Source organism: Kickxella alabastrina (genome assembly GCF_025024165.1).
Source record: "Kickxella alabastrina strain RSA 675 chromosome Unknown BX661scaffold_22, whole genome shotgun sequence".
Lineage (NCBI taxonomy): Eukaryota > Fungi > Kickxellomycota > Kickxellomycetes > Kickxellales > Kickxellaceae > Kickxella > Kickxella alabastrina.
The window spans coordinates 234934-254012 of record NW_026251493.1 but is presented as its reverse complement, the minus strand read 5'-3'; the positions used below and the strand labels follow the sequence as shown (position 1 = coordinate 254012).

Here is a 19079-nt window from a genome sequence, read left to right as displayed (position 1 = left end):
TTCTGGCCTGCACAAACACAAAAAGGCATTGCGCCTGCCAGGCGTAGACAGAAAAATAAGCTTCCGCCGGCGGCCCAAGCACATCGATGAGGCTGTGCTTTCTCTGACCACGTCGAGTGTCAAATCGGCTGCGCGCGATGGCCTGTCAAGCACCGACGATGTGCTTCTGGGCTCGCGCCAAAGCGTGATAGAGTCGACCGGCGAAGACGCCAAGGACAACCAACAGCAGCAACTTGCAGCCATTAACGCCAGCACCAACGCCAACGCCAATGCCATTTGCTTCCAGATATTCTTAGTGCGCATGCCTTTGTTGGGACTGTGCGGGCTGCAGTTCCGCAGGGTGTCTGGGCCAGCATGGAAGTACAAGGATATTTGCTCTGACATTCTCAAGCGCCTCAAGCTTTGATCACACTTCCCCACACACTTTATCGGTCCGAACCTGTAAGCTTATTTGATGCGAAGTGGTCCCTGATTTTTTTGTTTTCTTTCTAATTTGTCAAATATAATTCCGTTTTATTTTTATTTTTTGCTCTTCTTATGTTGAACGTCAAGTGGAGGCCGGTAGCTATAATTATAGCAGTTGTTCTGCTTGTACACTTCCTTTTACTCTCACCCTACTTGGAATCGCACTCTTCAGACAGCCGCAATTCTGCAGATGAAAAGGCGAATGCCGACAATGGAATCGCTCTTCCGCACAATGACGCTCTCATTGACATACAGCACCCTTTGCCAGTGACAGTCACTGTCACTCGCGGTGATAGCTTTGTCCCCACAGTGACTGAGGTCATTAAGGAGACTGTTTTTGCCCAACACGACAGGCCTGCTAGTTTGGAAAAGACGAACGCCGCTTTTGTCATTCTGACGCGCAACAAGGACCTGAAGGACCTCCGGGAGACGCTCATTCAACTTGAGGACCGCTTTAACCGCCGCTACAACTACCCCTATGTGTTCCTCAACAATGAGCCCTTCAGCGAAGAGTTCAAGGCCAAGATCAGCAGCGTCGTCACCGGCGACTGCGAGTTCGGCCTCATCCCCACTGAGCACTGGTCTTACCCTGACTACATCAACCAGACGCAAGCCGCCGAGGTTCGCAAGGACATGAAAGAGCGCAAGATCATTTATGGCGACAATGAGAGCTACCGCCATATGTGCCGCTACGAGTCGGGCTTTTTCTTCCGCCACCCGCTGATGGACAAGTACAAATGGTACTGGCGCGTGGAGCCTGGAGTCAAGTTTGCGTGCGAGATCGACTACGACCCGTTCCTGTTCATGGAAAAGAATAACAAGAAGTACGGCTTCACGATTTCGATCAAGGAATATATCCAGACAATCCCTACGCTCTGGGACACCACGATGAAGTTCATGGACGAGCACAAGGACCTCATTCCATCCACCAATATGCTGGATTTCGTCACCAACAAGGACGGCGGTTACAATCTGTGCCACTTCTGGTCCAACTTTGAAATTGGAAGCCTGGACTTTTTGCGCTCTGAAAGGTACTTATCGTACTTTGACTATCTGGACCGTGCTGGTGGCTTTTTCTACGAGCGGTGGGGAGATGCGCCCGTGCACTCGCTGGGCGTGGCGATGTTCCTGAACAAGAACGAGGTGCACTGGTTCGAGGACATTGGCTACTACCACGGCCCGCTGTGGAACTGTCCCAAGGGCAAGGCCAACGACAAGTGCTGGTGCCCCGAGGAGGAGTCCATCGAGATCAAGAACAAGGGCTGGTCGTGCACACTGAACTTCGTCAACCTTCCCAATCCTTGAACTCTCAAGCGAACAATGATTTTCTGTTAACTTCACTTTATCGTACTTTTTTGTAAAACTTAACAGGTATATTCCTATTGCCTCTGCCAGAGAAACATTATCATTAACATTCGAAGAATGGGGGAACTCATAACACCTAAAGAAAAGAATCAGACTACAAATATCTAAAAAAATTCAAGTATCCTGCAAATTAACATCCCTCCCACAGATTGAATAACAACCTGAAAAGTATTTAGAAACTAGTGGCAATAGACCACTATGGTTGCAGATATTATCCAGTTCCCTGCTTCTTTTGAAGAGAAGAAGCAGGAACAGATGGATTTTTGCGCACACGCTTGGTCTTGAACTTTGGCTTGGGCAAGGTCCCAGGTGTCACTGTAGACTCAGGTTCAGCCGACTCTGACGATGCATTTTTGCGCAAAAAAACAGGGAGGACGATTGCTTGTAAACAGGGTATTAAGGATTATGCGAAAGTTTAGCACTGCAGCAGTGTCACAATTACACTTCCGTCTGCCTGATGGCACTTTTTCGCCATTCTTGATCTTGGTTCCCTCAGCCCTGAAGGTTTGCAGGCAATCTTCCATTGTGCACTGGAGCAAGCTGTGGCATAAAATTTGGTGAGGTTTTTCTACTGCTGGAATTGTATTTATGCCTGTTGCGGCTATCTGCCCCTGCTGTGCGGCCAACTCATTGCGCATCATCTGTCTAATTTTGCGGGAAATTTTGCCCTTAACCTAGGCCTTTTCCTCCCCTATCTACCAGACGATATCGGTAGACTCTGGGCGAATAGGCATCCACTGGTCGAGACTCTGCTGCGTACTGTCAATAATAGATGCGGCGTCGGCGGCAGTTTTAGTTGCAACAGAAATGACAGTGGCTGCTGCTGCAACAAAATCAGCAAGGGTGCTTGTTGCGGCTGCAACGGAATTGGATGATGCAGCGGTTGCCATTGCAACATGGTACTTGTGCTTGGGATTCTTCAGACGAGGATTATAAATTTTGTGAACCTTCTCCATCCTGCTCTTGCACCCCGGACAAAACGTTGAAGTGCAATACTCGCCGATCAAATAAACAGTGAATCCCTGAGCTATTAGCATTTTCCGCAGCCCCTTGTCACGAATTGGCTTATGGTGACGGGCCATGCCTGGGTCCAATTACAAAGAATAAGGACTGCATCTGGTCCAGATTTTGCAAGTTCGACGTCGGCACGCTTTCTGTTAAAAAAGGAAAGATAGCGGAGCCTGCAGTGCAAGGGGTCAATGGAGCTGCTGCCGTCATGTTTCCGACTCTTACTGGGGGTCTGCGCGTTGTGTTAATGTTCTCCCAAAACAAAACTACCTTTACGGCACTCAAGTATGTACTCGACATATAACTTGCAATTAAGTATACTAGAGCCAGGGTGGTTAAGCACGCGCTCGGCCTCCTCAACAGACTTATACCAACCATTTGTTTGCGCCTTGGCGAGCTTCATGGGGTCAAGCTGGATTACCTTTTTCATTTTCGTAGATCCATCGAAACACACGTCCACGATGATTATTAGCCTCTGAATTCATGGTATAGTGGAAAATAACTTTCTCACCTTTTTTGTAATTGCTGTTATATCCCAGACAATATATCCCTATGACTAATATCACAGAGAAGTGATCTGTCAACAATATCACGAATGACATTTTTAACAAATCATCAATGTATTCGGGAGAAGCTTTCTTACTGTGGGGCACACCATCAGCAAGTTTGCTGCCGTTGTTGTTGTCGCTGTCGTTGTTGTTGCCATTGTCAGCATCACTAGAACCTTTCTTAGACCATGCAACCCTCTCAGCCTTGATCCTCTTCCTCTGTGTGTTGGAAGGTGAGTCTAGTAATACGATAATTGAAACGCCATCCGTACGAATGATCCCTCTGAACTTGTGTAGTTTTTTGTCATTTTAAGAATCGAGAAAAACCGGCCAACAAGATATATCACAAAATAGTGACCAAATTTCTTCTGGTGACTTGCCTTTAAGATCCCTCAGACGCGGAATCTCAGGAATCTCAATATCTAGACAAATATTATCCTTGTGCAGCGCTTTGAGCCAGCTCTTTGTGACAGACGGAACACCCCATGCAAGACTAGGCTTATCAATAGTAGTAAACCCTGGTACAACAGATGTTCTCATCGGAAAAGGAAAATAGAACGCACATCTTTGTTGAGATTTAAAAATCGGAAAACCTCAACGAAAGCCCCAATGTGGTTTAATGTCTTGGCCACAGAGTCATACTAGAGCCCCTTGTCGCCAAATCTGCTTGGTATCGATCTGCTTCCCGGCTTTGATGTTCTTAGCAGACAGTAGATCTCTCTTCATTGTGCCCGCTGGAATTCTGATTTTTTTGCTAATCCACTGTTATATTTATTTTTTGGTATAACCGCCCTCCTTCGTAAGTGTCTTGTATCGCCGTTCAGTTTTTTCTTTATGTCAAGTGTTATGTCAACCACATGCTTCAACTGTTTGTTAAAGCACTGAGACACATGGGATTTATATGCTGTAAGGATTGACGTACCCTCGTAATTAGCAAAATTGGCCGCACCAGTGAGATGTGGGCACTCGAACTTGATATCCTCGACGAACGTGTACCTGTACTTGTTGATGGGTTTGCCGTTTGCCGTTTTAAGGTTGTCGCTGCATGGTTTGTTTTGATCTCCGAGGCAAAGGGCAATGAAACAATCCTTAAAACCCTTGATTTAGATGGTTGACGATATTAAACCCCTCGTTATCCAGGGCTTGTAAAAAGATACACTGTGCGAGCTCGTATATGGCTGTTGTAACACGGTGGACGGTGATAACATTCTCGCGCATAGCTGGCAGAAAATAGTGATGCATTTTGCAGAGACCGAGGAGCGCCTCTATGCTAATGGGCATAAAAACATAAAAATAAAAAGTTGAATGCGTTGATTTGAAAACAGCGTGAAAAATGTAAAAACGTAAAAAGGCTTCTAATAATATGTGATTACATGTAATGCCACTGTATTCTTATATGTATTTGTATTTGTATTTCATTTGTAAAACAAATTCTTCTGTGGATACTTTATTTTTACACACATTTTTTAAAATATTTTTAAAAAAACTACTTGGCTTTTTGCCTTTGTTTCTCTAATAAAATGTAAAAATAGATGTATTTGCTTTTTATAATATAATTATTTGTATTATATTATTTATAGCCAGTATTAATGTCTTTGCATATTTTTCATGTAAAACCAAGCTTTTTGAGTCATAAATAGTCATTTTGTGTAAATGCATCTGGGCGCACTTTGTAAAGTTTAAGCTTTATGAAAGTGTTAGCAAAACCCGGGTTAAAAAATAGTTATTTTTTGCACAGCTTCCACACCCTTTCCAAATGTATAACGTCACAAAGGCAAAGCAAAAAGCTGCGGATAGAAAAGGTAGCCCTTTCCGCTCTAGTGCCAAGATATAATAATGGTAAATATAAATATGCTCTGTTTATTTATTTACATATCAGATTAAAAAAATGGTTTGCCAATTACTGATACCTTGACAGCATTCATGTATATCCTTTACAACGTCAACCAAGTGGTCTTAATTGCATGTGCAGTTGGCTAAGTGACATATGATGGCCTGCAATGAACTGCTCGCTCATGGTACTGCCGAGGAGTGGCAAGTAGCATTAAATAAAACTGGTGTAGCCATGCTTCTCGTACAGTGTGTGCACAAACACCATTGCTGCTGTTTTTTCTAATATTGTTGCTGTCGTAACGATAACCGGCAATGGCAGATGGTGGTGCTGGCGGATGTGGTGGTGAAGTGGCCGTGGGCAGGGGCTGTGCACGGCAAGTAATTTTATTTCATTTAATAAGTTATTTTGCAATACAATAACAATATTAGAAAACAGCAGCAGTACTAAAAAAATATTTATTACACTATAAAATTGACTAAGAAAATAGGAGGATTCTATTCCAGAAGAACAAGGTGGTGGTTTAAATACCCCAACGATGAAAATGGAATCCTATAGAAACGTATATGCAAATCAGAATGCTAATCATTATTGATTTGATCATGGCTCTATCTAATTACTAGCAACATATTTTTTAGGCGTGACACGTTAAATAGGGATCTAAATGCGAATTAAACAAAGAAAATATTGGGTTTGCATGACTTTCCATAAATACAAATATCGAAAGCCATGCGGGTTGTTAATGCGCAATGTCGCACACCATATTGCTGGTTATTTTTTTGCTCCAGCTTTTTGAATATGCATCAATGTTTCAAATCAGCTCAACCGAGATTCTGGTGTTAATAGGGTCGTGTTCTTTATTCTGTGCATGCGGGGATGCTTGGGCAAGCGGGCCCGGCAATCGGGCAAGAACGAGGGGTTTTGCACAATGAGGGTTGATGTGTGTGTGGGGAGGGGGGTATTTGTTTGCAAATGCGGGGCTGATAAATAAGCCAATTTTGCATAGCCAATAAAAGCACAGAACTGGCCTGGTTTTGGCAGACAAATGGCAAAAGGCAAAAGGCCAGAGGCGGAGAAAATGTTTTGAATAGAGTTTCATATGTTTAAAGCATGTGCCATGTGCGTCTCACACTTGCTACTCTGTACATTGAAATGATGGATGGTATCGGTGATTCAGCAACGGCGGAGAAGGACGTGAATTATTTTCAGAGTTTGGTTATTTCTGCAACTCACACAGCACACATGTGCGTTTACAGCCAGTAATATACAGCCTCCCCCTCTTTTTTATTCCCCATGTTATTTGGCGGTAACACTTTGCGTTATCTATGAAATAAAAAGAACGCTCAGTCATTTCATAAAGAAAAGGGTTAACTGAAATAACCTATATAACTAATGGATGCCGCGTGCGCTCTGTTGTCTAATACGTCGTCTTTTTTGATCCCTCAACCATTGCTTTTATAAACACGCCATATTTGGTCTAATAATACTGTTTGCATACTGTGTTCATTTCGTTTTTCCCAGATTAAAGACAGTGCGTATATCAAATTTTCACATATACATTTGCATTTGCACCAGATCCAAATCTAGATACGGTCTTCCATCCATTCATCCATATATCACTTGCCCTCCCTCCTTCCTCCCCCGAGCCAATGTCAGCCTTTCATCCGTCGGCAGAGAGCCTTGCAAGAGTCGCTGTAGAGGCAGGTCTTGTACATCAAGAGTCCGGACGAATGACCGTCCAATTGTCGGTAAAACCAAAGTAAGTATTGCCGTTTCTCTTTATGCTTCATCCCTTGGTCTACAATTTACGTGACCGTTGTGCTAACAACTACAAATAATTGCAACTCACTTTGTAGAAAAAAGAGGCTGAACCACAACGAGCTGGAGCGTAAGGTATGGCTCTTCCCAATCGTGGCACGTTATTTTATGATGTAACATGCAATATTTTTGAATATGCATTGGTCTATAATGGTCTGTACCTGTGTTTTAAAATGTTCTTACTAATATGCACGCTTTGAATTTTTAATAATGCATACGTTTCTTAGAGAAGACACCACCAACGAGAAATTCTTTATGAGCTGCGCGACGTAATCCCTAATCTGCATATGGTAAAACCATCGACTGTACTGATAATGCAAAAGTCGAAAGATTACATTGACCTGCTTCGTCGAACCATCCAAGAGATGGAAATTGAGATCAACGATTTGCGCCGTGCACTGGTTGCCGCCGGGTATCCTCTGCCAATGGCTCCTCACCAACAAGTTATGTGTGGGTTCCCCGGAGGCCAGGCTGTTTTCAACAGCTCCTGTCAGTCGCCGCGCTTGCTGCCGGAGCAGATGTTAAACATGTCTCCCCAGAGCCACATGCAAATCGACCACCAAAACCAGCTGGCGTTCCAAAACTTAGGTGACATTGCTTTGGCCCGCGCGCAATTTGATACGCATGATATTGACAGTATAAACCACCTGCACTCTGTGTTGAGTAAGGCCACTTCAGAACTCAACTCGGCAACTGGCCGGCCGATTTCTCCTGTATCACCGTATCAGCTTGACCAAATGCAGGGATGCTCGTCAGGGGAATTCAAGAGCCAGTCGCATATTATTCTAAGTGCAGCCTCTGTTGCCGCGGCCTCTGGACAGTCTGTATTGTAAACGCATGAATTGATATTAGCAGTTTTGGAAATGTCGCATTTACAGTGAAATATACTTTTTCGACTTTTTTTACAAAGATACATGAAAAAAGAAAATGAACAATTTGATATGTGGCGTGTCCGACCCTCTTGCTCTGTTAGCTTTTGGCACGCGTCTATTCTGCTAAAAACAAGGTAAACATCTGTGGTTTGATACCTCCAGTACTGATGGCTCTATTGCTTGAACTACCATTACCACCGCTGTTGTTATTGTTACTGCTGCTGCCTCCCTTTTTACTATAATCAATTTTCAACAAAGTAGCCAATTGTGTTTTAGTCAGTTGGTTATTAACTATATGTTGGTACAAATACAAACATTATATTTTTTCAGCAGTCGCTGATACGATGCGCCATATATTTTAAATACTTACGTGGCCAGGGGGATCGCAACACCGAGGGCAATGGCAGTGACAACCAATACCAGTAGGAAAAGCAGGCACCACTTTTTCTACATAATACAATATTAATGTTAGTGATATGATCTTGTATTTTGCTTGCATTGTCGATTTCAGTTGTTATTACAAATGGCAATATTGCTGGTTACAACATACCTTTCTAATTTTCATGCTCAGACGAGTTGCGCGCTTGACTTCGGTAGCTCCTTGAGTTACATACTCATCGGTATTGTCTACCGCCTGCTCAATATTATTTAGCACATCCTGCTGCTGTGCGACGAGCTCTTCCATGTCCACGAACATGCGGTTCAAAAGCTACATTCAAAAGAATTAATATTATTATTGAGCGGTGCATGGTGGGTGGAATAATAAATTTGTGTGTAGCAGTAGCAGTAGCACTTTAATTTTGGTATTGTATTGTATTTACCTCTATTGTGCTGCTGATCTCGCGAATATCCTTATCTCTATTCTCAACATCACGCAGCATGCGCTTGGCAACTTTGCTTCGGTAGGACGTCATCACATCCATTGCAAAAACAGAACGCGACACCTCGTTGCTTGCTGCTTCGGCGACTTCCTCGTCGGTGGCGTCCGGTCTGACTATATGGTATAATTGTATGATATTTTGTTTAGTGCAGTGTGGGAATTAAAGTGTGTAAAGCAGCATAAAATCAGTGCAGTATTTAGACTGAACTCGCTCGTATATTACCTAGCCGTATATGTTTCTCCATGCGGGTCCTGTATCGCTTCTGTGATTCGCGCTCGAGCGTGCGGTACTTGTCCAGTACGGTCATCAGCTTGCGAGCCAAAACTGTGTGGCGACTTCTTCTTGTTGCCTCTTGCCCGGGGCTGAGTTGGGTGTTTTGATTCATCTGATCGACAGCGTTCAGCTCGCTCTTGAGCTTCTTGATCTGGTTATTTATTTGTAATGTTTTTTGGTCCCGCAGTTCGGCAATGGCTAATGATAATAGGTACATAAAACAGAAGGATATGGATTTAGATGAACATACAATAACAGCTACTGCAATATTTTGCACAGAATGTACAAGTTCAAATTACCTTCAGACTTGTCCCCATCGGCTGTAGAGAGAAGCCGCCCGTGAAGAACCCCCAGCTCGTCAACATTGCTGCTAACGGAGTTAATGTCTCTTTCGATGCCGTTCAACTATAATATTAAAACAATAAAATCATCATAATACGATGAAATTGAACACATTATAGTTATTACCCACATCCGTGTGACACACGATTAGATTGGTATTCGCGCGTTGGACGGAATATACATAATTCTGGCTATTCGCAAAATGTCGCACTTACTGTTGAAAAATATTTCTCCATCTCCACATTGACGCTAGAGTCGCCGATGGAGGACAGGCTTCCTGGGGAGCCGCCGTCGCTGCCGTCAGACGCATCCTCTCCCCGGCGCGCAATAAACTCTGAGAACCGATTGCGATTCATTTTTTGGGTTTATGAAACGGATGGCAAGTTTAAGTAAGCCGGCGTCAAGGCAAGGGTTTTAAAGTGTTGGCAAAGTGGTTTTTTGGTGAAATTACTTGGATATTTAGCAAGGGTGCAAACTGATATTAAAGAACATTACCAAAAAAGAAACCAGCAGCTGGGTGCCGTGATCCCTCGCCTGTTTATTTAAGGACATCAGCGACGGCTGAAAACCCTGTGTATCTTTGGAGCATTGAGAGAACTCGAGTAAAAAAAGTGGCGTTTTCATGTGTGATATGTTTAATAGCCACCTTTGATGTGCCTCAAATATATGCGCATGGGTGACATGTGTGACGGCAACCTGGCCTGAGCAGCCTAGGCCCACCAGCCTCCGATTTAACAAGGCACATAAGTATAACTATTTAAGCTGGTATTTTATTTGATTGAAAATTTGGCGTAGGGGGCGCGCGGCCAGAACGCTGCGCATAAATGCGCCCTTGTTCCTGCATGCAGAAAGGGGATGGAAGCCTACCATTCGTCGTCATCATCCTCTTCAGAGTCAGAATCTCCGGCAATGGCCTTGTTGCGCTGTGCCAATGCATTTGCAAGTGCATTGGTGAGGTTGGCCCCGGGCTTAGCTACGGGAGAGGCACTTCTAGGAGACTTTGCCTGCGGAGCAGCCGAGCTGTCAGTTTCGCAGTTCGGTGAGCTGGCTTTGGTTTTGCGCAAGCCGCCGATGCCTCCAGTGCCACGGATCGAAGCGAGTAGCATGTTCCTGGAATCACCGCCCACAGATGATATAGGCAAAGGGCCATCATTTTCCTGCGTGGATGTTGGGGGCGGAGGAGGGGGTGCCTGGGTTGGCGGGCCTGGAGGTAGCATCGGTGGAGCCATTGGAGGAGCCATTGGAGGCCGAGACGTAGGTAGATTAGGTGCCATCGGAGGCGCCATCGGTGGAGCCATTGGAGGCGCCATCGGAGGCCGAGACGTAGGTAGATTAGGTGCCATTGGAGGCGCCATCGGTGGAGTCATTGGAGGAGCCATTGGAGGCCGAGACGTAGGTAGATTAGGTGCCATTGGAGGCGCCATCGGTGGAGCCATTGGAGGAGCCATCGGTGGAGCCATTGGAGGAGCCATCGGTGGAGCCATTGGAGGAGCCATTGGAGGCCGAGACGTAGGTAGATTAGGTGCCATCGGAGGCGCCATTGGAGGAGCCATTGGAGGCGCCATCGGAGGCCGAGACGTAGGTAGATTAGGTGCCATTGGAGGCGCCATCGGTGGAGCCATCGGCGGTGCCATTGGAGGCCGGGATGTAGGTGGATTAGGTGCCATCGGAGGTGCCATTGGTGGCGCCTGTGGAGGTAGTGCTGGCCGGCTCTGAGGCGGTGGCAGCAACGGTGCCGAGGTTGTATAATGTTCAGGCTGCGATTTATAAACTGGAGACGACCCGTTAAGCGAAAGACGTGGCGGTGGTGGCGGAGCTGCAGACTGTGGCTGCGGAGACCGGCGCGCATGTCTTGGCGGAGGAGGCGGCGGCGGTGGCATCTGATGCTGCTGCTGCGGTTGGGTTGGAGCAGACCGAATCTGCACTGGCGATAAGGGCCGGGTTCTTTGCCGCGGCGGCGGGGGTGGTGGTGCATTTCGTCTGGGCGGCGGAGGCGGCGGGGCCTGATGAGGCAAAGCTGCCCGTCGTCCTGGACCTGAGCTATACGCCGAAGTTGCGACGTGCTGCGATGGCGGTGGCGGCGGCGGCTGAGACTGCGGAGGTGGAGGCGGTGGGGGAGGGGTCTGCAACGGGGCTGCCGGGTGTGCAGAGCGAATCATGTTGTCAACACTGCCGTTTTGCTTGACAAAGTCCTTGATGAGGTTTGCGGTGCTTGGATCATCGAGCATATTCTCGGTGATGTTGTAGGCCGCCAGCGCCTTGACCAACTTTCTGTACTTGTCGTCGTCAAGGTTAAGTGACCTTTGCGTGGCGCTCGGCCCAGAGGACGGCGCCACCGCAACCTGCTTCATTATTTTGCGCGCGCGCTTTTTCACCTTGTCTTCAAACCTGGCCGCCTCGTCTGGGTCTGCAAAGTCCAGTCCAAAGACGTGCTCATCGCCGACAACTGTAAAGAAAAAGGGCGTCTGCTTGGTAAACTCAAATCCGCGGTAGAGCTCCTGCTCCCATATGACTTGCTCCCCACCTGGGCTCAGATTGACAATCCGCAGAAAGGATGCGTCATTATTGTGCGTGTCCTTCACCAGCACCAGGCCTCCAAAGCGGTGCGTGTACGACCACCTTCTCCGGTCGGGGTACGCGACAAACAGCCGCGCGATTGCTGCTCCAACGACACTCTAAATGCAAGTAAGAACACAAAGGTTGCAATTTAATTCAACAAGCTTGAGGGTTTAGTGAATCGGCGCAAATGTATGCCACTGGTGTGCCTCAAAGTAAAAAGAGGTTGCAAAAAATGGAATTGAAACTCAGAAACAACCGGGGTGCTAACACATTGCAAATTGACCGTATTTTGCACTTTTTGCGGCCGGAGCGTATTCAATATATGTCTGTGCGCTTACTTACGTGCTTGGGTTTTGGCTGGGCTTTTAAAATGGTGCTCCTGTCGTCGTGCGACAGCAGCGATGGGGCGGGCATTCTGCTTTAGTGGGCTGTCTGACAGAAAAGTAAATTACAAGCGACTATTTGTGGAATGCGGAAGGGAAATAAGATGAATCCTCTGTCGATTGGGAATTAATAAAATAGACAAAAAGCCGAGAATAATAAAGAAAAGGAAACCCAAGCTGTCTTTTTTCCTATTACATTTAATAACTAGGCGGAACCACTATTTCTTCCATTCGCTCTTCTTTCATTTATCTCTCCTTGTCCCCTCTTCGCTGCCTGACCATGCGCGCAAATCAACGTCTATTAATGCTGCCCCCATTCTTGATAGCATGGCACAAGCTGCAACTGGCGTGACCTCTTTGTGAATGATGCAGCCCACCCAGCGGAAGAAACAGAGCCCGTGGGCAAGAGGTGCCTTTGGGACAGAGATAATTGCAGCAAGCCTAAACATGCGCATCGTCTTCAACTGCTTCGGCGATGGATTGGGGATTCCTGCCCGGTTCACGCAAAAAAGGACAAAAGACGATTGGGACAAATATGCTCGGAATTTGGCCTGTCTATTGCCTCTAATCAAACGAGCAAGAGCCCAAACGGTGCAGAACCGGGGATGCATCTCAGAAGCCAATTCCTTTTTCCCCGCATATTTTCGATATGCCAGTGGTGTTAACGCCTTACTTATTCTCACAGGCTTGAATACATTCTCGACAAGCTGTCTGAGTGACCAGCGAGTGAAGTGAGCGGGCGGGCAGGCGATGATGGTGATGATGGCTTGCTGGCCTTTACATTTCGAATTCGAAACACCAAGCTCAAATTGGACAAGCCGAGAATTGAGCTGCATATCACGTGCAGGTGTTTTCTGTGTCAGCCTTTCCTTTTCCCCACATATTTTCTCCATGTACCCAAATCAAGATCACCCCAATCACAGAATGTTTGTTTTGCTCAGCTCGCTTGATTCTAATTTTAGAACAAAAGAGGGCGATCACCATAAAGGAAATGATCATAAAGCGTAATAAAAAAGCGAAAAGCTTGCTCTGGCCGTATGAACATACGCACAAGCACAAGCACAAGCACAAGCGGCATTTGCGTCATCTGCGTCATCTGCGCCATGACAGCAATATTGCAAGGATATGGCTGATGGGCTGGTTAGACCGTGGATGCAACGTAGATGAAGTGCAGAGCAGAGCAGAGCGAGTTTAGAAAATAATAAATTAAATCCCCAACAAACAAAAAAGAGGGTGTTGGAAATGGAAGCGAAAAGGGGATTATTAAATGGCACATTAATCCTGCGTTAAAACAAAACATACACACAGCCCTAGTGAGCGAATAATTAAAAACCCGAGTCGTTTATTAAGCAGCCAAGTTGAGAAAGGCAAACAAAAACATGAAAATAAAATAAAAAAATTTAAACGCAGATAGAGCAATCAGCCAAACGGTTGGTTGTTTTAATAAACCGCGTCTATTGCTTAGAACAGGGCGGCGGCAGCAACCAGAGCGACACCAGACAAGGCAGCCTTCAGGGTCGAGGCAGAGCTCGAGCTGCTCTTGCTCTTGCTGGACAAGCTGCTGCTCTTGTTGGATGAGCCGCTGCTCTCCTCGTCCTCGCTGCTGGCAGACTCGTCATCAAGCTCGGACTTGGCATCGGAAGCAGCCTTGGAGCTAGACTTGACATCGGCCGAAGTCTCAGCGGCGGTGTTGGCGGCGGTAGAGCTGGTGGTGGCGGAAACAGCCGAGCCGCTACCACTGGTCACACCTGCGGGAACAAGGTGGTCGGTGACAACGGTGTTGGCCGGGTTGTAGATGATGTTGCACTTTGCCTGGCAGTCGATGGCGCCCTGGTAGTCGAGACCAATGCAACCCTTGTAGCACTCGTTGGTATCAGCGATCATCGAGGCGTTGGGGTTCGGGTTGCCCATGCACGCGGCCTGGCAGCTGACATCTTCCTTGCTGTTGGGGCACTTGTTCTCGAGGCACTTCTCGTAGGCGCTCAGCGACGACGAGCTATTCTGGGCGACGGCGACGGCGGCCATGCCGAGAACGATGGTGGCAGCAAAGAACTTCATGATTAATGTAGGTTTGGGGAGGGGTAGGTAGCGAAAACTGTGAGGTGGGAGTGGGAATTAAAGCAAAAGAAAAGAAACGGAAAAGGCTTGCGGGAAGAAAAGATACTTGGGAGCGACTGAGCAGCACAAAGTGGGAGGCAGAAAGAGCGTGTTTATAAATGAATCAACAAAAACGGGCGCAAAGAAAATTTATGTTGAGAAAAATAAGGGGTACATCTCCTTTAAGGGCTGCTTGCCCGAGAGAGTGGCTAAGACAATCATCCCTCTGTGGTAGCGAGCGGGGAGAGCGAGCCAACAGTGACAGCAGCGACAGCAGTGACAGAAAGGCACATGAAATGAAAAAATAAATGACGGAGCACTGTTGCCTTTGTATTTTATTCTTTAAAATGCAGGCACTGAATCTGAATTGTTTGTTTGCGAAAATCCTCTCGATTATTGTCAAGACCGGTTTTTTCCGCCTTCTATTTTTACATCGTACGTTGCAGAATAGTGGGCAAAAAATGCGATGAGCCAAGGCGATTCGATTACTTGCGGACTGAGCTCATGCGACAGCGAATCAGCATGGTTTCTGTCACCTGGAATCCATTACCTTCCATTTCAAGCGACCTGTGCCCCTCCGCAGCCGGGAGCCAAAAAAAGAGCGCTTATTCCCCATGCAGTCGTCAAGAGACGTATATGGCTCTGATTTTAATTGGCTTGAAAATAATTTGCATTCTATACATGGCTGCTGACTATACAAGCTCGCCTATTGTAGTTTTGTTTTTTCAACTCAACTAGCACAAACAAAACATAATTAATTTAAACAAAGCACAATGCGTATATATTGTCTTCGTAACGTGTTTGTTTTGCTTTTGCCTTTCCTTTTTCACAATGCTTTGAATAAAGCTGCACAACGAAGCTCCCAAGCAAAAGACAATGGCCAGCGCCAAAAAGCGACACCTCATTTTACAAGCTAAATCATTACCACCGCTTAAAATCACATTGTTTTGAGCGATGAAACTTGTTTAGATTAGTTCATCTGAGTTTGACTTTTTTGGGGAGTGGATTTTCAACTAAGTCTTTTCACAACCATGTATTTTGCCTCACTGCTTTTGATCGCGCAAAGAGGGATTGCCCAGCTTTGTGCAGCTGCGAATGAAAAATGGCAAAGAAATGCTGATAATCATGTTTCTTTGGATCCACGACTTCAAGAATACACTTTGTGCTGCTATCAAAACTTTGGTAGTTGCTGCTGTACTATTTATTTGTGTTGCCATTTTTAGCCAGCAGCAAATACGCGCACATTAAACCTGAGCTATATTGTATGTTAAACTTCATGCGGATACTGATAATACATCCAAGGCAAATACAAAGAAATTAATATTTTACTTTGGTGTGCGTGTTGAAAATAGCACACAGATCACTCAATGACTAAAGTAAGAGAGAAAAACTAGTAGATTGACATGACATGACACAACATGACACATCCTAATGGAACACAATATCGCCACTACAAAAAACAATGTGCTTTTAAGCATATAATTGAACCACCCGATAATGAAATAATCGTGAGAAACAAACAAAAAAGTAGGGCCTATTCTGATGTTTAATGGCTTGCGCTTTAATATGCACTGCTGGTTGAAACTCGCACATCCGCTACTTCATATTACTGAAGGAGTATTATCCATTAGGCCCAATGCTCGCCTCTGCTGATGATTCCACCTTTTCTCATTCAAGTCAAAAATAATCAAGAGAAAATTAAATCAAATTTTTTGGCAATATCCTGCATAAAAGGGGTGGCTTTATTACACTATAATTTAGGTCCAAATAAAAGAGAAGGACTATATATGTTGGCTGGTTAAACCAACGACAATCAGTGCATTTATAAATAGCTATAAAGGCATACAATCACAACAATTATTGTTGTGATGCCTTCTTCTTCGTTGCCTTGGGTTTTAGTACTCAGTAAATAATATACCTTGAACCCAATTTTCTATCAGCTTAGAATATACATGAAGAGTCAAAATGGTGTTTTAAATACACCTGATATGGAAATGGAATCCTAAAAAACTATTGCAAAGCAGAATGATAATGATTGCTGATTTGATCATGACCCTACCCAATTCCTAGTAATGAATTTATGTGTCACACTGGGTTATGCCATTTGCCTTACCTGCTTATGTGGTCTTCCTCAGCAGCCACTTACTATGCACTCCATTTTGGCTGGGTGTTTCCTGGAAAACCCACTAATAGGCTCTTTTGTGGGTTCGGGTACTCTCCAGGCTCCCAGGTGCTGTCATCTTCATTATAGCCAACCCATTTGCCCAGGAACCCACCTTTATTATCAACATGGTGCACATCTAAAATTTGCTCAACTTCCCATTCTGCCCTCCCATCAACATCATCTGGTGGTGGGTGATGTAACTCATGTTTGAAATGTTGTGACCAGTGGTATTTCTCAATATGTTCTACAATGATCATCTGGCTGCACTGCCAATACACATGTTGTTAACAAGTGTATTAAATAAATATTCTAAAGTATATTCTATCAAAAATACAGGAAAAAGAAGTCAAAACTAGTGAATGTTGTTTTGCCCTTTTTATGCTTGTAAGTATTAGTGCTTACAAAGAAAAGGGCAACTGATGGGCATTGGCTACAAAGGAAATGTGTGCCCAATACTCTTCCATCCTAAGATACTACCAACTGGTCTATGTAACGTCTAACTATATCATCATCGACATTATATTCATTGATTCAATCCGACTTGGCCTCTAAGTAACCAGTCCATTGTATGAGATGTTGTCTACAGTCTTGATGGGCATGCTGATCCAAAATTTCGTCGACTTCAAAGTGGTCTGAATTATTGTGATTTGGTTTTGGGTGCAGCAACTCAGTTGGTCTTGAAATGTATGCCTTGAGTGACGATATGTGGAAAACATTGTGTGCACAGATATTGGGAGGCAGTTCAATATGGTATGTGACAGATGAAAGTGCCTCTAGGATCTTGTATGACCCAAGCCAGTGGGCACTCAGTTTAGTAGTGTTGGAATTATGTCTTACCTGCTGTCGGATGATCGACATTCTAGAATACTCTAAAGTATCCTTCTGGTTTATTTATAACTTTCTTATCTTCACTCGCTGTCTCCTGTATAATAGACAGCTTTCCTCAGTCTCTTCACTTTCATTCTTTAGCTTAAAACTTTATATTTTTCTTTCTTTTAATATAACTTGCATAGCTCTGCTTCACTGTACTTTGCTTGTTTTTCACATGCAGATGGGTGGTTGCATTCATAGTTGGAGTTGATCATGCTGGTACTGATCATGACAAGCTCTCCAGCCTTGAACAGGATGACACAACAGCTGCAGTTTACTTGGGTTGTCATTGCATCCTGGGTAGCTGCCAGTGTGTCATGTGCTTGACAGATGACTTGCTGGTGACGGTTCATGAAATTGGACAGAGCCAAGTTGGTCTAGTTTGTAATGCGAATTCGGCTAGTTATAATATATACTAATTAAAATGAGACTACAAAAAGAGTTAAAAGCTCATTATTCGGAATTCGCTGTACACGTGAAATATCATAAACATATTTCACACATCTGCGCTATCACGTGACTCGGCCCCTATTTTTGATGTCACATAGTTGGTCTGTGGCTTGAGTAGAACATTGGGCGTGACTGCTTCATGACCATGTACAACATGCATTGGTGTCAGAACACAGTCTCTGGGTAAAGTCGAGTAATCACAGGTGCAGATTGATGTTTCTCCTTCAGCAGGATTAAATATAAGAACTTGGACAGTTCACACACAATAATGAGAATTGCATCATGACTGCATGGTATCTTTAGCAGAGATCACTATGTCCATCAATATTATGTGGAATGGGAAGGTAGGACAGTGTATGGCTGCAGTAGACCATTCCTATTGACAGTCATACTCATGCATGGGCAGTAGAAGGTATGCAAGCATGCAATTATTGGTTTCACTGTTAAATGTTCTTCTGTTGGTATGTCATGGTCATGTATCAGATGTAGTAAAGCAAGCTGTTGACTTCCTCAGCACTTGATTTCGGTTGCCAGTTCTTTATTGATCAGATTTTTTGGGTGCTGCAAAGCATGATAGACCTTCTTGAATTTGTAATCCTCTATGCATCCTTAGCAAATCTACTTATGCATCTTTTCATTGCCTGAGAGCACCACAACTGTTAATATCTCAAGGTGTGGGTGGCATGACAGCCCATGGGCCAGCTGGTTGTTCTTGCCAGGCCTGTAAACAATATCAAGAGCATGTTTATTGATGACAATGAGCCAGCACAGCTGTGTGGGTGACAATTCACATTGCATTATAATGTACTTGGGTGGGTAGCAGTCAGTCTTGACAATGACATACTAACCTACCAAGTAGTGGTGCCATTACTCCAGGCCCTGGACAATGATAAAATTGCTTCTTGTTCTGCATTTCATATTTGCACTGTGCACTGTTCAATTGCTTGGTGAAGCAGTTAGCAGGGTGCCAGCTATCTGAGTGCATCTGCCCAAGCACTGCACCAACGCCAAAATATATTGCATTAGTGATCAAGTATGTCTGCAAGTCATTGCAAAACAGCTTCAGGATTGGGCCTGCACACAGTCAACGTTTTAGTTATGTGATAACAGCCTTGCAAGCAGATGTCCATATGTATTTGGTATTCTTGACAAG

General features: G+C 44.9%; 8 protein-coding genes across 8 annotated transcripts; 2 read left to right on the top strand and 6 right to left on the bottom strand.

The window, feature by feature from the left end:
- Positions 1-485: 485 nt before the first annotated feature.
- On the top strand, positions 486-1941 carry BX661DRAFT_186701 (glycosyltransferase family 15 protein). Its single transcript, XM_051537081.1, has one exon. It carries the CDS (start codon positions 538-540, stop codon positions 1768-1770), a length of 1233 nt encoding a protein of 410 aa, XP_051389693.1. The 5' UTR covers positions 486-537; the 3' UTR covers positions 1771-1941.
- Positions 1942-2525: 584 nt separating this feature from the next.
- BX661DRAFT_200167 (uncharacterized protein) lies at positions 2526-4604 on the bottom strand (the record flags this gene model as incomplete). Its single annotated transcript, XM_051538382.1, has 7 exons — positions 2526-2894; positions 2942-3062; positions 3120-3235; positions 3492-3603; positions 3763-3904; positions 4309-4387; positions 4503-4604. The coding sequence occupies 7 exons, from the start codon at positions 4602-4604 to the stop codon at positions 2526-2528; spliced, it is 1041 nt and encodes a 346-aa protein (XP_051389692.1).
- A 2054-nt stretch (positions 4605-6658) lies between these two features.
- BX661DRAFT_186699 (uncharacterized protein) lies at positions 6659-7915 on the top strand. The gene is made up of 3 exons (XM_051537080.1): positions 6659-6976; positions 7074-7110; positions 7263-7915. The coding sequence occupies exons 1-3, from the start codon at positions 6867-6869 to the stop codon at positions 7866-7868; spliced, it is 753 nt and encodes a 250-aa protein (XP_051389691.1). The 5' UTR covers positions 6659-6866; the 3' UTR covers positions 7869-7915.
- Positions 7916-8022: 107 nt separating this feature from the next.
- BX661DRAFT_172807 (t-SNARE) lies at positions 8023-9759 on the bottom strand (the record flags this gene model as incomplete). The annotated part of the gene is made up of 7 exons (XM_051533804.1): positions 8023-8143; positions 8278-8354; positions 8458-8616; positions 8729-8901; positions 9011-9259; positions 9361-9466; positions 9619-9759. The coding sequence occupies 7 exons, from the start codon at positions 9757-9759 to the stop codon at positions 8023-8025; spliced, it is 1026 nt and encodes a 341-aa protein (XP_051389690.1).
- An 83-nt stretch (positions 9760-9842) lies between these two features.
- On the bottom strand, positions 9843-12515 carry BX661DRAFT_56245 (WH1 domain-containing protein). The gene is made up of 2 exons (XM_051539269.1): positions 12305-12515; positions 9843-12078 (listed from the first exon to the last, which is right to left on the bottom strand). The coding sequence occupies exons 1-2, from the start codon at positions 12374-12376 to the stop codon at positions 10267-10269; spliced, it is 1884 nt and encodes a 627-aa protein (XP_051389689.1). The 5' UTR covers positions 12377-12515; the 3' UTR covers positions 9843-10266.
- A 2-nt stretch (positions 12516-12517) lies between these two features.
- BX661DRAFT_186695 (uncharacterized protein) lies at positions 12518-13536 on the bottom strand. Its single transcript, XM_051537079.1, has one exon. The coding sequence runs from the start codon at positions 13236-13238 to the stop codon at positions 12588-12590; it is 651 nt and encodes a 216-aa protein (XP_051389688.1). The 5' UTR covers positions 13239-13536; the 3' UTR covers positions 12518-12587.
- A 131-nt stretch (positions 13537-13667) lies between these two features.
- BX661DRAFT_186694 (uncharacterized protein) lies at positions 13668-14712 on the bottom strand. Its single transcript, XM_051537078.1, has one exon. The coding sequence runs from the start codon at positions 14401-14403 to the stop codon at positions 13807-13809; it is 597 nt and encodes a 198-aa protein (XP_051389687.1). The 5' UTR covers positions 14404-14712; the 3' UTR covers positions 13668-13806.
- Positions 14713-16655: 1943 nt separating this feature from the next.
- BX661DRAFT_186692 (uncharacterized protein) lies at positions 16656-16920 on the bottom strand (the record flags this gene model as incomplete). The annotated part of the gene is made up of 1 exon (XM_051537077.1): positions 16656-16920. A coding segment is annotated over exon 1 (208 nt), but the record flags the coding sequence as incomplete, so codon positions are not given.
- Between the last annotated feature and the right edge of the window lie 2159 nt (positions 16921-19079).